Source organism: Penicillium citrinum (assembly GCF_028827155.1).
Source record: "Penicillium citrinum strain IBT 23319 chromosome Unknown utg000006l:1.0-3011923.0:1.0-3012962.0, whole genome shotgun sequence".
Lineage (NCBI taxonomy): Eukaryota > Fungi > Ascomycota > Eurotiomycetes > Eurotiales > Aspergillaceae > Penicillium > Penicillium citrinum.
The window spans coordinates 2606474-2621743 of record NW_026622691.1 but is presented as its reverse complement, the minus strand read 5'-3'; the positions used below and the strand labels follow the sequence as shown (position 1 = coordinate 2621743).

Genomic DNA, 15270 nt, shown 5'->3' with positions numbered 1-15270 from the left:
AATAGTAAATAGTCATATCTAATTGGCTTTAATAACAACCTACAAGTGGCCTTTGGTTGAATTGTCCCCCTTATCCCGATGGAAAACTTGGAATGATGGACCTTCAGCAGACTGTGAAAAATTTCACTCGTTGTCTTTATTTGCACGGCTCATCTGAAATATGATGGCTCACCTGCATCAACTGCAACGTCCAACCAAACAGGAGAGGCTGCTGCATCGTGGAGGTGTTCGTTGGTCAATTGACTGCGTGGATAAGGCTGGAAACGCTGCTTACATCTTGAGTCACATTATGCACTCCTCGACCTTGAGGTAGTCTTATCTCCATGCTTTCAATCTGTCAAAAGTCCTATCTCAGACAGTCTCAGGGGCTAGCCTACGAAAGCACGCCAAGCCAAGCTTCTCATGCCAGAAGTTTCCCGAACGGGACTCTGTCTCCACCCCAGAAAGCATCGCTGGGACAAGGTACAAAAATCCAATGATGCTCATCTTTAAGTTACAAGCTTTTTTTTTCTTCGAAGGTATTATCTGCTACCCTCGAAGTAGCAAGTCCAGGCGCGATTATCACAGTCATCCCCGCTCAGATGCGGAGTGTCAAATGCGGGGAACCGATTCAATCAGGATGCTATTGCTGGATCGGAATGAGAGTGTCGAAACTGATAAGAGGAGACGAAGCTTGGAGGTAGCTCCATGGAGTCCGACCGCCGGTCGAGTGAGGTCAGGTAATCAATTGCTTCTGTTTAAAAAGCATTGTGTCCGGCCCGCAATATCGTCGCTGTATGGTATGGTTTTACTCTGACTGCCCATCCCTATTTGCAAATATGGACCCAAAAGTCAGACCCTCATTGAAACAATGCGACTCGATCGATCAGGCTGTCCTCGATGCACATGACCTGGCAGCTCTCGGTCATGATCAAGTTTTGTCTCGGAAATTCAACCTAAGTAGCATGCTAGCCCTCGGGTTTTGCGTTCTGGGAACCTGGGGAACATTTGCCCAGGATCTTGCTACTGGATTGGAGAGTGGAGGCCCCGTGGGAATAATCTGGGGGCTTTTACTCGTCACTTTGTGCAATATCTGCGTTGCGTTATCACTTGGAGAATTATGCAGCAGCATGCCAACGGCACTGGGACAGGCCTATTGGACCTACAGACTCTGGAATACCCCAACAGGCCGTTTCGCTTCTTATATGTGTGCTTGGATCAACACTTTTGGATGGTGGACTCTCACGGCCTCTGCCGCTGCATTTATGACGAATTTTCTACTGGCAACGAAAGTAATGTTTGACAACTCTTGGGCTGGTGCGTCTGAGGGCTGGGTCCAATTTTTGCTTTATGTCGCTGTTACTATCATGCTCATTTTGGTCAATTTGGTATCCTGCCGAAGTGATAAGACCTTGCCAGTATTCAACAATATTATCGGCATATGGTTTGCGGGCCTCTTCTTACTAATGAGCATCGTGTTAGTAGTCTGTGTGGCGACGAGGGAAAACCTAGAGTTCCGATCAGCTCAGTTTGTGTTTGGTGGATGGATCAATCAAACAGGTTGGGGCGATGGGGTAACTTGGTTCATTGGTCTAGTCCAAGCTGCATATGGATTGACTGCTTTTGATTCTGTTATTCACCTTGCAGAGGAGATACCCGCGCCTCGAAAGAATGTCCCAAAAACAATCTACTTATCGGTCATAACTGGCGCTATCACTGGTTTGATATTTATGATTATCTGTATGTTTTGTATACAGGATTTGGATAGCGTCTTGGACTCGCCCTCCGGTCTTCCATTTATGGAACTTATCACAAGTACGATCGGCCTTAAAGGTGGAATCGTACTGATGGTGTTGTTCATTGCCAATGGCCTAGGTCAAGCTGTGAGTATTATGACTACGTCTTCTCGGTTGACCTGGGGATTTGCTCGTGATGGCGGACTGCCCTGGAGCCAATATTTCACCCACGTCGATAAGACATGGAAAATGCCTGTCCGAGCCCTTTGGCTTCAAGGTCTCTTGATTGCATTGGTGGGCGTTTTATACCTCGGCGTGAACACGGTCCTACAGGCCATCCTCAGTGTGAGCACAATAGCACTGACAATCTCATACTGTATCCCTATTCTGTCACTTTTGCTTGTGGGTCGTCACAGATTACCACCCGGAGAATTTCGACTGGCTAGATTTGGCCCAACGATCAATTGGATTAGTGTGATATACTGTATAGTTACTACGGTGTTTTTCTTTTTTCCAGACAGTCCAGCTCCTTCGCCGAGTGACATGAACTATGCCATCGCGGTGTTCGGAGTCATGCTCATCATCGCCTTGAGCTTCTGGATTTTCAAGGGTCATAAAAGCTACCTGAGATCGGAGGATGCGATGAACGCGATCATCAATGCGAGGTATGAAGAAGAGATGGTGGGGTCGACATATGAGCAGAAGACAAGTTGATCACTTAGGCGAGAGACTTACAATGCCGTTCTATTACTACTTATACAGAACAAGAATTAGTATCCATTCAATTTTGAATTATCAGTTCCTACTTCGGCTCTTTCAGTCAACCCACTGTTCGCCACTCCTAGTTGATGTGGGTTAGAATATTGTTCCTGGAACCGGGACAAAACATCCCAGGCTATAGCGCTCTATAGCCGCAATCGGTGCTGTAGAGAAGTGTTGTTAGAAGAATCACTGTTTTTACTGATAGAACCACTCCATCCCTTATTGGAATAATTAGCATATATTTATTATATTTATTCTAGCTTTTAATATGGAAGTCTGTATTGAATACAGACTTCCATGTAAAATATAATATATCTCCGATTTTTGGGTATCTACTTAGTGTAGTGGGGAGTATCGGCCTGCCTGTAAGTAGGAGGATTATGTAAGGGAATTGGGCTAATTTGGAAGGGGGGGTTATATACATTCATTTAGATAGCACCTTTAGCAACACACAGAGATCAATTACACGAGTTCCAGCCTATTCGAGAGAGTGCTAGCAGATAGCTCTTGTTGGGGTGTTGTTTACCCTCATCCTTCTGCCCCATTCGAACTGCATGTACTGACCGTGCTGCCTCGAGCATCCTATCCCGTTTCATTAAGTAGCTACTTAGTATTATGACTGAAATTATGTTACATCCTCCAGGGCTATGACAGAGAATTCGAACGAGTTTATCAGTTGTATACTTACCTAAGTTCGCAAAAACAATGACCAAGTAATGAAGAGTGTATTTATTCTGAAAATAACCACACTAACAATACTGGTTGACTGCACTTGCTGCGGCTATAGAGCGCCGTACCCTGGCGTTCCAGCCGATATAAGGTAACAAACTGTTTCATTCTATAATTTAAGTTTAAAAGGTCTAGAGAGTAATGGACATTGCTGTACGTCGACAACAATACAAATGTGAGGAATTCAAGGAAAGAAAGAAAAGAAAGAAAGGAGAGGGAAGAAAAGAAACAAAAGGACAATAAGAAATTGTGTACAAAGAAGGAGGAAGTTCTCATGACGAGAGTGAAGAAGAAGGGGTAGAAAAGGAAATCAAAATCAAAAGAAAGTATTCACTTGTAAGTGACTCGAAAGATTGGACAAATGAGCGAGACACTTCAAAGATGTCCATATTTCGTGGTACTCAGGCACCACCCTTTTTGCTCTTTTTAGGAACACGAGCCAACCAATAGACTCCAAGGGCAACGACAATATTGAAAGCCAGATATGCCCACATAAGTCCAAAGTTGCGCCATGCATCAGACCAAGAGGAATACACCTGGGCTAAGAAGGTATCTGTGTTAGACATAGTGCAGTATGAGCATGAGCTGGTAGCATCCGGATTCTCAATGTAGCCACCCGTCGCGACTGCGTAAGGGTTGAGATAGTCATAGCACGTCTGATTAGCAGGAGGATCAAAGATAAGTGTTTCAATCGAGCTGCATGTAACGCTTGTCCCACTGAGCGCGGTGGAAAGCATGCCAGATACCAAATAGGTAAACGGGGAGACGCGATACATAAAGATCCAAAAACCAGGCATAGCAGTCGGTGTGGCCACGACACTGATGAGAGTGATTAGTATAAAGTGAGCCAAGAAGCATCTATCAGAAGACTTACCCGCAGAAAAGAAGAAGTAGAGCAAAAATCAAGTTTGCAATGTTGCCTCCAGTCTCTGCATTCTCCACGCCAGCAACGACCATGTGTGAAAAGGTTGATGTGAACCACAGAAACATCAACAAAAAGAGAAACATCAAAGCACCACGCTCATGTACAGCATCCGTTGGCTCAGCGTTTCGGTATAAACCAACTGGGTAGTACCAGCAAAAGAACATCAGAACAGCGACAAGCAAATTCCAAGGCAACTCAACGATGATATTGGAAGCCATGAAAACACGCCAAGAGTACATCTTGGAATGTCGTTCGCGAACTTCGAAAATGGATCGTTGGATGAGGAAGTTTGGCATGATCTGTTGTACCAAGTTTCCAAAAATTGTCATTAGCATAAAAATACTGAACATCTGGTTCTGCAATCCTTGTTGAGTGTTCGCCGCGTGGAAGAAAGAGAATCCATTGTACAGAGCTGTTAGAATCGAAAGAATGAGTTTTGAGTAGATGTATGATGGAGTGCGCCAGTACTGTGAGAACACCCTAGACAGACATTCTCGAAGTTGGACAGCCGCTGACGATGCAAATTCCTGATAGTCTGCCTTCGAGGATGATTCTTTCTCCTTCTGTGAGAGCGAAGATTTGAGATTGTCCAGATGCTCGACAACTGCTTTCTTTTCTGGGCTTTCATTCCAGGTAGCAGGCCAGTCAATGTCACTATGGGATCCAGGTGCTGCACCGATTACATCAAGCATCCATTCTGCAGGATTCTCGCCTTCTGAGAGAGCATGTCCACCATTTCGCATAAAGTAATCCGCCAGGATTGATGAATTTTCACCAATCTGGCCAAAGTATACCGTGCGTCCTCCTCTGGCCAAAAACAATAGTCTATCGAAACGTTGGAAAAGCATCGCGGATGGCTGGTGAATCGTGCAAAGAATCGCTTGCCCGTGCTTAGTTAATGTTTCAATAAGATCGAGGATTGACCACGAGGTCTGGCTATCTAGGCCTGAAGTCGGTTCATCCAGAAATAGCAGTAGTTGTGGTCGGGCAGCTAATTCAACGCCAATTGTCAAGCGTTTGCGCTGCTCAACGTTCAAGCCTAGAAAATATTATTAACAAAAGTCCAAGTATATTGAATATCACGAGATTTGACAGAAGTCGAATCATACCTTCACCTGGAACACCAACAACGGCGTCTGCATATGTTTGCATCTGAAGCAATTCCAGCACCTCTTCAACGTAGTCTAATTTCTCCTGGCGACTTATGTGGGCAGGCTGTCTGAGAATAGCACTGAATTGTAATGCCTCTCTGACAGTTGAAGTGGGCAAATGGACATCCTGTTGTTGAACATATCCAGTTTTGCGCTGAAACGAGTCGTCTCGCGGCATGCCGTCAACCAAAACATCACCCGTGACGACTCCCATAGTTACCCGAGTCGCAAGGACATCCAACAGTGTAGTTTTACCCGCGCCGGAGACACCCTTTTACAGTTAGCTCATTGAAAACAGAAAGTAAGTATAGATATTCGTAACTTGACATACCATCAGAGCTGTCGCTGTTCCTGGCTTTACCCATCCATTCACGTGGTCGAGGATGCGACGGTCTTCGCCCTTGATATTGATGTCGTAGCAAAGATCCTGCCATTGGACCACAGCAGTCTGGCGCTGAATGTTGGTTCCAGGTGCTGAGTTGCTCTCTTCCGCTCTGTAGGCAGCGGTACTGGTTGCCTCAGTATCATTGATATTAGGCTTGGGCTGGTTGCCTCTTCTGAAAACCAAGACTTCGCCTTTCGAAGCTTTCTCAGAGATAAATTCCGTCGCAATAAGATAAACAAACATGAAAAATATCATGAAGCCAATGATGATACCGAGATTTCGCCAGAGATGGCCGTTGGAATATGCATATGCGGTCTCCAGATAGGCGTCTCCATCGATTTCAGAATCTCCTGCTTGAGATGAGACGGTCGTACAAATTTTGTTCATCACATCGACATTTTCATAGCCCTGACCAGACGGCACAAAGCTCGAGCATTTGAATTTCCTATTTCGGAATTCATTTACCATCATACTTTCGAACGAATAGGCGATTGGGTCAAGGTAATTCATCCAGCGAGACCAACCCAGCATATTTCTGGTAGGAATGATGAAGCCCGTATAGATAACAAGACCTAGAATCAGAAGAGCAGCTGGGACAAGGGCCTGAGCCAATGAGCGCGATGCAGCTCCAAAAGTCCGAAAGATCATCGACATGGTGAGTGTTGTCACAATTGAGAATAGCCAAAAAATGAAAAAGGCACCAGGCTCGCGCTTCAGGTTTGCCATGAAGTAGAGCGGAAGATTGAATGTCACAGAATTTGTTATTTTATATGGAAGGTCGCATATCATTGAGGCAACTGCTTCCGTGAAAGGATGGTAGAATGCATATCTAGATTGCTTTTCCACGATGGGCCTTTGGGCGTAAAGTGTCAAGATCTAGAATCTCGATATTAGCATATCAAACTTCACTAGAGAAATATCACCCTCCGGCTGGATCGACAACACGTACCTCGAGTGCGCTAGCAAATGCTGCAAGTAGAACAGCATAGAAAAGCAAAACCTGTCGTGAGAAGAAACTAGAGTCGTCTGGGGAGAGATTGTAAAACACGCTTCCCAAAATGAGTGAGATGAAGAAATTGCCAAATAGTGCAGTGTAGGTCAATGTCATGTCCGCTTTTAGTCGTTGGAATCCTCGAGCGAGGTTGAGATTGATCTGCTCGAAAACCGACAGTGTATATGGGGATTTCAACCGCCTAGAGAGATCAGAAAATGTCCTGTAAAGACACAGGAAAAGAAAACCTACTGCTGCTTTGACTGCATCGAACGACGCGCTTCACTGAACGTGGTCAAGGATTCGCCACCAATTGGGTGCTCTTTATCAAAACCATCAATTTCTTGCAGGAGAAGAGCATGCTCTGGGCTGTTCCGCCATCGCTGTGCAAACTCCGACGGTGTACGAGGTACCTTGTCTTCAAAACCTGGCTTCACCCTGCGCTCGGTAGGACTAGTCAAAGAAGTGAGGAAATCCGCTGTTGTTTGACGAGATGGGCAGTCGAATCCCAAGTTGGTGAAGAAATCACGAGCTTTGTCGGTGGGCCCGAAATAGATTTGATGACCTTCATAAAGCACCACAACCTTGTCAAATACCTGTATTGATCAAAATCGTAAGTATCTCATTGAGTGATGCTCTATAGATCTGAATTTTGAAGCTGGAATTACCTCGTAGGCACTCTGTGAGGCTTGATAAATTGCAACGCATGCAGTAGTCCCCGTATAGTCACTCATCAATCGGAGATTCTTGCAAAATTCAAGTGCATTGGCACTGTCAAGTCCTCTTGTACTGTTGTCCCAGCATTGAAGTGGAGCACCGCTGAGAATGGCCTCTGCGATACTAACGCGCTTACGCTCACCTCCACTTACACCTCTCACGAAGTCATTGCCAACGCGTGTGTTAAATGTATGTCGAAGACCTAGCATAGTCATGACCACGTCCCGCAGGTGTTCAGCATACTGCTTCCGAGACAATTCGGGGAAACGCGACTTTGGTGCTCGCGCCATGGCAGCAAATGTGAGAGTCTCCCCGACTGTCAGCTGCGGAAAGTGAACGTCAGTTTCGGCACTGAATATTGCCTCACCACGGAATTGCTTGTGCATGATAGGTGCAGAAATTCCTACAGTGTCATGTTAGACCCCAGTATCATGAATAAACTGGATATATTTGGCTTTGTTGTTTCGTACCTTGGTAGTTGAGGTAACTGTCGTCGTTGACATAGAGACCATTCATTTCTCCGGCGATTGTTTTCAAGAATGTTGAGCAACCACTAAGAGAACTATGAGCTTCCACTTTTGATACTTCGAAGGATGGTGACTTACCTTCCTGGTCGTCCCAAGACTACCAACATCTCACCGCTACGAACTAATCCGTTGAAGTTGTTCAAGATTTGAACCTTTTGCTTTCCACTACCGACAATATTACGCACAAGTCCACCGATACTCAAGAGGGCATTGGCAACATCTTTCTGGTAGTCGGTTGGACTCCCGAACCCATGCACAGAAAGGTCTTTGAATGCCACACCAGCCAATCGTTGGAGAAATCGCTCGGGGTCTTGTGATTGAGCGGCAATCAAAGCTCGAACCCAATCTTTCGCTTTGAAAGATGAACTATCAGGATGCCAAGTTGCTTCCTTATCATCTTCGAAGAATGGGTTTCGTGTTTTGGAGGTGGAAAAATGAGTGGAGTGACGAGTAAGCTGCCTCGCCATCTCCTCTATCTCATCTTCCATATCCACTGCATTCTCATGCTTGGTATCCTCCATTACTGTGGAGGCCGAGCTATCAGTTCCAGCTGATTGGTGGACAACTCCCAACTGCTGCTGCTGCTGCAGCAACGAGTTGTCCATAGTGGGAATACCTCCCAGAACAGCCATGGTGGGCAGCCGTTCACTTCAAGAAAGTTGGTATGAAAAAGTCAGAACCAAAAAAGGAGACATACTACTTAATAAATCTAATTTCTCATCATAACGGAAATCTCGGTGGTAGCTGAGAAATCAGGGTTGATATCTGAATTTCCCGTATTTCCTTCGGCTCCATCTTCACATTCGACCGGGCCCGAGAAGGGCCTCCCGGAGAAGACCACATCCGCCATTCTACTTTACGCAATGGCGCAAGATCCGTTTGCCGGAATGTGGATCCTATGGCTACATTATTGGGATCTTTCAGTCGATCGATAATCAATTTTACCTATTAGTACACTCGGATATCGCCCACCCTGGCGGTCATGATTTCCCGGTTGGCCTAGGCTTGCATATCTCCTACACTTCCCAGAGGCTATAGTCAAATGTTTCCTGTGGTTCTTTTATGAGATATCATGTAGATAAACGAATGATGCATTTTGACGGGTGTCAACGATTATTGTTTCGACCTAACTAGATCCATTCTGTGGCTGAAATGGGGGTTTGGTTTCGATTTTTGTCATATTTATTAGTCTAATCTAAAGGCTGATTGAGAAGAGATGAAAATTTTTGAGCCTCAATCATTCTCATATCTTGTTGAGCGTTCTGATAGTATTGGATATCACATGGTCTGAGATAGCGAGCTACCAGAGCATCGCATCGTCATGGCCTTGAAAATCTCTTTCTCGGCGATTTCGCGATATTGAGAGCAATTATGGATGAGCTGGATCAAAGCCTCGTCAAAGTTCTCTGAAGATAACTCAGCCCAGCTCATTTCGACACGTTTCATGAGTTCAACGTCTCGTTGACCTTCTACGGTATATGGGTCTTGTATGATCAAGATAGCCATGATCATCATGGCGAACACCACAAAGTATATCACGGTTCTATAATCGTCATTGTTATTTCATTTTCGGGAAAAATGGGGAACTGGGTAGAGGACATGGCTTACCCTAGGCAGAGTGGATGGTCTTTTGGAATACAGAGAGCGAGCTGCATAGTTGCGCGTGCTGCCTTTGCACACAACTCTCTCGACATAAAAGGTCGAGTGTTGTCGGGGCAAAAAGATTGACTCTGTCCACAAAATGGGTCTAGATACATAGACCATGTTGCGCGAGTGACTACTCTTCTATGTAATGTCAAGAGACAATTATAATAGCTGAAATGCATGTAACACATGCTGAGGTGCGTGTCTCCCTTCACAAGGTCCTCTGCCGAGAGCGTACCTGGCACGTAGCCCTGCGGTACAGAGTTCGTCCACTCTTGCAGCAGAGAGTCGAGATCACTAACTGTGGCAATGACATCTGCGTCACTTTTGTCTTGGCCTTTCACAGAGTAAAGCTGCCGGTATATTTCACCTTTGATAGCTGTCAATTCAGTAAAAGAATAGTATATGTTAAAGACCGCGATATCTCTACCCGGCGAATAGAAAGGGGATAGCTCGGCTATTTCATTTCGGAACTTTGTGGAGAGCCCTGTATCAAATACTTGAGAGGGCGGTACGCCGAGTTGGAGTGAGCGACTGAATCAAATAATGTTAATTGAAACCTCAAGACATCCGATGCAGAAAGCGAAGAGTCTATCATACTCTATATCAATAGCCGATCCAATCGCGCAAAGCCGACGCTGCACTGGCGAGGATTGTCCTTGTGGTAGTTCAAGTCCCTGCAAAGTTCGAATAGCGAGTGGCATAAGGGTACTCAGTAGTTGACCATGAAATGTTGCCATAGAGAACAATGTCTAATGGAGGGATGAGCATTTTGATTTTGCATCAGATCAGTCAGTGGAACATACCATGGCGAGAAGAGCTTGGACCGAGAGCAAACGTGGCGGTCCTGTGAGAAAGCTATCGAGAGAAAGACTAGCATTTTTCCAATACATCCAAGCTGTTGGATTGAATCGGTTTTCTAGGGTATATGCCAATGCAAGGGCTGCATTAACGCAACTCCACCACGATGGCGAACGCTGGAACTTTGGAGGATAGTCACGCTCAAAACGAGCCATGAACTCCTTCTCATCGAAAATCTCACAGAATAGGTGCAAGCTGTGGAAAAAGACTTTAAATATTTGGCGAGCGACATTCGCTGGCGGTAATGCAATATAAGGTTGGTTTGGCCAGGGGAGTCGAGGAGTAGAATGGTGATGATCAACACCAGGCATATCAATAGGCTGGGCCTCCGGTGAATCCAATGCATCTGGCGGTGCCTTTGCAGCGACCCATTCTGCTCCTTCTGGCGAGAACAGTGAAAAGGGAAACGGTGCTATACGTTATTAGTATTCATGAACATAAGTGTAATTTAGAGCTGGACGGATCTTCATACTTTGCACACTCGTAGCGCCTACGAGGCACCTGGGCAATGTAAAACAGGGTAAGAATGCCAAGCATGCTTCGCTTTGACCATAACTATCTGAAAGTGATTGGGCGATATCTTCTGTGCTGGCAATAGTTGGAGTTGGGATAGACGCCGGCGTGTTGGCTACCGATGGGCTGTCATAGCGGAGTTCTCGTTTCCGGCTCTGAGACTTGGAATGGCGATTTTTCCGAGTCTCTATTGCCTTGCATTCTGTACGGCGCTCATAGCACGTTTTGCATTTGCTCGCATTGTGGATCCTTTCGCATTTTATTTTTCGAATTCGACAAGACTGACAGGCCTGTGGTTCCGTCGATGAGCAAATTGGCGCGGAAAAATGTATGGTGGACTCAGAGCGCAGACCTTTTCTGGGCGTCCTCGACGAGACTTTCCGGAGGATACATCCATAATTATTAAAGATTATATGTGTAGCGGGCTCAATACTGCCAGTGCTGAGTACTACCAGGATATAAGTCCTTAAGAATCGACCGGGTGGGATATAGAGCTTACTTGGAGAATTGTGGATCTCTTCTATCGCCCTAGCCGTTTGATATCCGAGTGGACCGAAAACGATTACCGTACAACAAACGGATTTTCGCTGACTGTTAGTGGCGAGCACGAGAGAGTGGACCCTCTTGGGGTCAACTTTCGAGCAGCAGCCACTCAAATGATATTCCGAACAATCATTCCAGCGGGATGTCGAGGCTCCGGGCGTATTAAAATTACTGACTTGGGTAACTCGCATACTCCATATATTACGCCATTTCATAGTAAGCAGTCCGAGAAGACTTTATTATGTTGATCCAAAGTGCCTAGCACAATATCAGTAAGTCTCAGCCTCTTTGGGCTTGTATAAATATCCCGCAGCTTTAGAGACGAGGCTACCAATCTTGCTCTCCAGAGTATATATTTAAGCCTCAAAAATTCCAAAGAAAAGGCAGCAAGATCTTTTGATTGAGACAACAGAACAAGTTACCAGAGAGCCCAAAGATCCTGATCGAAATTGCGAAGAGACGCCACGAACAAGCTTGTCTACAGCAGTTGACGACCCTTGCAGAGTAGTTCCTTGAAAAGATAATGAAGAAAAAAGCGGAGAGGCTTGATTTGGTATCCAAGAGCATATGCGAATGCCGCATTTTAATAACTACGACAGGGTTTGAATACAACAAAGTTTCGAGGAATTTTTTAAAATTGAATTATTGCTATGAAGCCCAGCTGCTCTGTCTCGAAGTTGGAGTTTTCAGCCAGAAAGGTATTTGCATAGCACAACATTTCATCGTCCGGGAAATAGTTGTCCTATATGTTTATTCGTCTGAGTATTCTTCGTGTTCAACCTCATGCTTTGTCTGTGCCTGTTCAGCCTGAATCCTTTGGCAGCCTCTTTTGGCAAAGCGAACTGTCTCCCAAACCGAAGGACTGTCACGGAATACCAGGTCAATCTCTTCCAGTGTGCGACCCATAGTCTAAACCCCATTAGTTGGGTCATGAATATTACTGTAGACAACAGCTAATACATACCTCGGGATAGAAAAAGTATACTGATAAGGGTATGCAAAATCCGATGCAAGTAAACACGATGTAGTAGCGATAGCCAATGCTATCAATTGCAACCGGTGTGATCATAGTAACAACAAAGTTCCTGAATAAGACTTGTCAACATTTGAACTCGAGTGTGTCGCTCTAGAATACATACCATAGCCAATGATTTGCGGTGGAGATACTCGACATTGCAACACGAAGCCGAATCGGAGCGACTTCCGTGCAGTACAGAAAGTTCGCACCCAAGAATCCAATAGGGATAAAAAAGTTGAACAAGAAGACAAAGAGAACGCTGACAATCTGGGCTGCGTAATTTGTATGAGGAAAAGATGTTGCAACCGCGAGGGCGAGCATACAAGCTGCCATGCCACCCCCGCTTACCATTAGGGCAAAGCGACGACCGAATCGATCAATGGTAAAGAAGGAAACGAAACATGAGAGAAACTTCCAAGTGAGTGTACCGCCTGAAAGGAGTCGAGCTGTCTGAGCATCCATTCCCAAGCCCGATTCGAAGATCACAGTTGAGTAAACGGAAATCAAGTTCCCACCAGACATTTGTTGAAAGAATTGCAGAAGAAGACACATGCCAAACCTGTACAGCAGCCGATCCTCACCCATCTTGAGAAGATCCATAAGCGAAGTCGCACTGTTTGCAGTTTCTTCCAGCGAGCTTTCAATTCCAACTATCTCCCCTACGATATCAGCATCGTCTTCGGGTTTGTTTCTAAGCGATGCAAGTGTGGCTTTGGCTTCTGCCCTCCGGCCTTGACGAACCAACCAGCGAGGCGACTCTGGAAGATAGATGATCGAGACCATAAGTAAAATGGAAAATGCAATTGGAATAGCGATAGGAGGTCTCCAGGTAACCGGGCTCATTTGATATTGGTAGAACCCAAGATTTATCCACGCCTGCAGCATGTACCCGAACGCGATGAAGAGTCCATCCAACACGACATGTTTCCCGCGATTTTTTGAGCTCGAACATTCACTCTGCCATGTTGGGACAGTGCCACTGAGAATACCAATGCCAGCTCCTAGGATAGTGCGACCCACGACCATTTGCGCAAGTTGAAACGCGGATGCTTCAAGAACCTGGCCGATCAATGCCAGCAAAGCACCCATGAAAATGACAGGCCGGCGACCAAATTTGTCCGCAGTATATGAGCAGGACAAACACCCAGGGAGGGCACCTAGTGTGAATGTCGCAATTACGACTCCTTGAATCGTCGCGTTGTGACTCGCCTTTGCTCCCGTGGTGTTGACAGTATCGATCTCTGGGAAATGCTTGACCCAGTCAGGCAAGGAGATTAGACTTCCCAAGCCAGATTGGTTATATCCGAAAAGCGTGTATGCTGGTCCTACAACAGCAAGTATTTGAGCAAGAGATAGAGCCTCCCCTCTCAAGCCCCAGAATCTCTTCCCCATATTCGATAATCGTACAGTAGACGGGAAGGAAATTGAATTGCGCACAGGAAGGAGAATATTAAGGGAAAAAGGAGAAAAACAACACAAAAGTGCCAGTAGATGGGACAAATGCCACAAGGCTGGGCCACCCCGCATTTACATCTCTTAAACTAGCTTTTCAAATCTGGGGTCATGCAATGCACCCCGGCCGGAATAGAGCTCTATACAATGTTGAACTGGGGATGCACTCGGAATAGAAACTTATCCCGGCTTTGGCCCTAGTGGAGACATCGGCAATTGGCCGATATTCCGTCCATCAACATCTAGAAAGTCTCATCATTACTACTTCAATTGTCAATTGGGCTAAAATTATATTATGTATTTGATAACCTCAGTGTTATTTATGTTCTGCAAAAGAAAGAAGAAACAAATTGTGGACCAACCAAAGCATCAAAGCTAACCGATCAGGGTGCTTTGGAAAAACATTCTCACCCTCAACTCGTGACACTCAAATTTAGCAGTCTGTAATAAACCTCATAAACGACGGACCAAATGTGATAGAAGCTGCGTACTAGTACAAAAGTCGGCGATGTAGATCGGATTACAAACTTTGCTGCTTCCAAGATAATGGCAGCGTGAGATGTTGTCCAGTGGTATACCTACTTCTCTATATTGATTAGCGCCCATGGATAATACTGTTGAATCAGTGTGGTGGCGCTTTCAAAAATATCTTCTTGAAAGTAAAAGCCATTAGGAGTAAGCCAGGGTTTTCAACTATAAGCAGGATTATGCTAAATTAGAACTCTGTCGCCTGGTTATTGAATTTGACACTTCCAATGTTGACTTGAAGCTAACTCTATGAATGCCAACTCTGATACAGATCTGTTGTTGCCCCCGGTCTAAATCCAGCCAGAAATGATTTTCGCCCGTCAGCTCCCGAGCGCCATGAACAAGGGCTTGTTCATGTCATCAAGTTCATAAATATCAACTTGGTGATAACAACCTTGAAATCGGTTTTACATACTGCATCGCTCGACCATGCCCCACCAACTTTATCCAACATCAACGAACCATCCAAGTCAGCACTTAATGCTCTAGTGTAGACGAAAAAAAAAAACTCTAGAATAATCATTTAACAGAGTCTTTTCTACATAATCACTCTATCAGCCCTGCTTTGTCTTCCATCAAAAACATGTCTCATTATTCGGACCGACTAGATGCTTACATAATGCACGTTGGACCTGAATTTTCTCCGTGGCGACAACTCGAAAAAAAAAGAATCGAGTTGACAAGCAATTCGATTTCATCTATTGACCTGACAGATTATCGGGTTCCGGAGAGTCATTCCAGCAATCCGTGCTTGATCAAGTAGTTCATTCAAAGGGAGTTGTGGAGATTATCGAACGGTCAATTTTCCA

At 45.3% G+C, this 15270-nt stretch overlaps 4 protein-coding genes across 4 annotated transcripts; 1 reads left to right on the top strand and 3 right to left on the bottom strand.

Moving 5' to 3' along the window:
- Nucleotides 1-818: 818 nt before the first annotated feature.
- On the top strand, nt 819-2429 carry N7469_007511 (uncharacterized protein; the record flags this gene model as incomplete). The annotated part of the gene is made up of 1 exon (XM_056646429.1): nt 819-2429. The coding sequence occupies one exon, from the start codon at nt 819-821 to the stop codon at nt 2427-2429; it is 1611 nt and encodes a 536-aa protein (XP_056499870.1).
- A 1178-nt stretch (nt 2430-3607) lies between these two features.
- N7469_007510 (uncharacterized protein) lies at nt 3608-8534 on the bottom strand (the record flags this gene model as incomplete). The annotated part of the gene is made up of 9 exons (XM_056646428.1): nt 3608-4025; nt 4081-5170; nt 5241-5553; nt 5614-6543; nt 6617-6860; nt 6911-7254; nt 7327-7778; nt 7846-7928; nt 7981-8534. 9 exons carry the CDS (start codon nt 8532-8534, stop codon nt 3608-3610), a joined length of 4428 nt encoding a protein of 1475 aa, XP_056499869.1.
- Nucleotides 8535-9180: 646 nt separating this feature from the next.
- Nucleotides 9181-10944, bottom strand: N7469_007509 (fungal specific transcription factor domain-containing protein; the record flags this gene model as incomplete). The annotated part of the gene is made up of 5 exons (XM_056646427.1): nt 9181-9445; nt 9511-10080; nt 10147-10298; nt 10353-10819; nt 10902-10944. 5 exons carry the CDS (start codon nt 10942-10944, stop codon nt 9181-9183), a joined length of 1497 nt encoding a protein of 498 aa, XP_056499868.1.
- Nucleotides 10945-12213: 1269 nt separating this feature from the next.
- N7469_007508 (sugar porter family MFS transporter) lies at nt 12214-13873 on the bottom strand (the record flags this gene model as incomplete). The annotated part of the gene is made up of 3 exons (XM_056646426.1): nt 12214-12372; nt 12428-12548; nt 12603-13873. The coding sequence occupies 3 exons, from the start codon at nt 13871-13873 to the stop codon at nt 12214-12216; spliced, it is 1551 nt and encodes a 516-aa protein (XP_056499867.1).
- Between the last annotated feature and the right edge of the window lie 1397 nt (nt 13874-15270).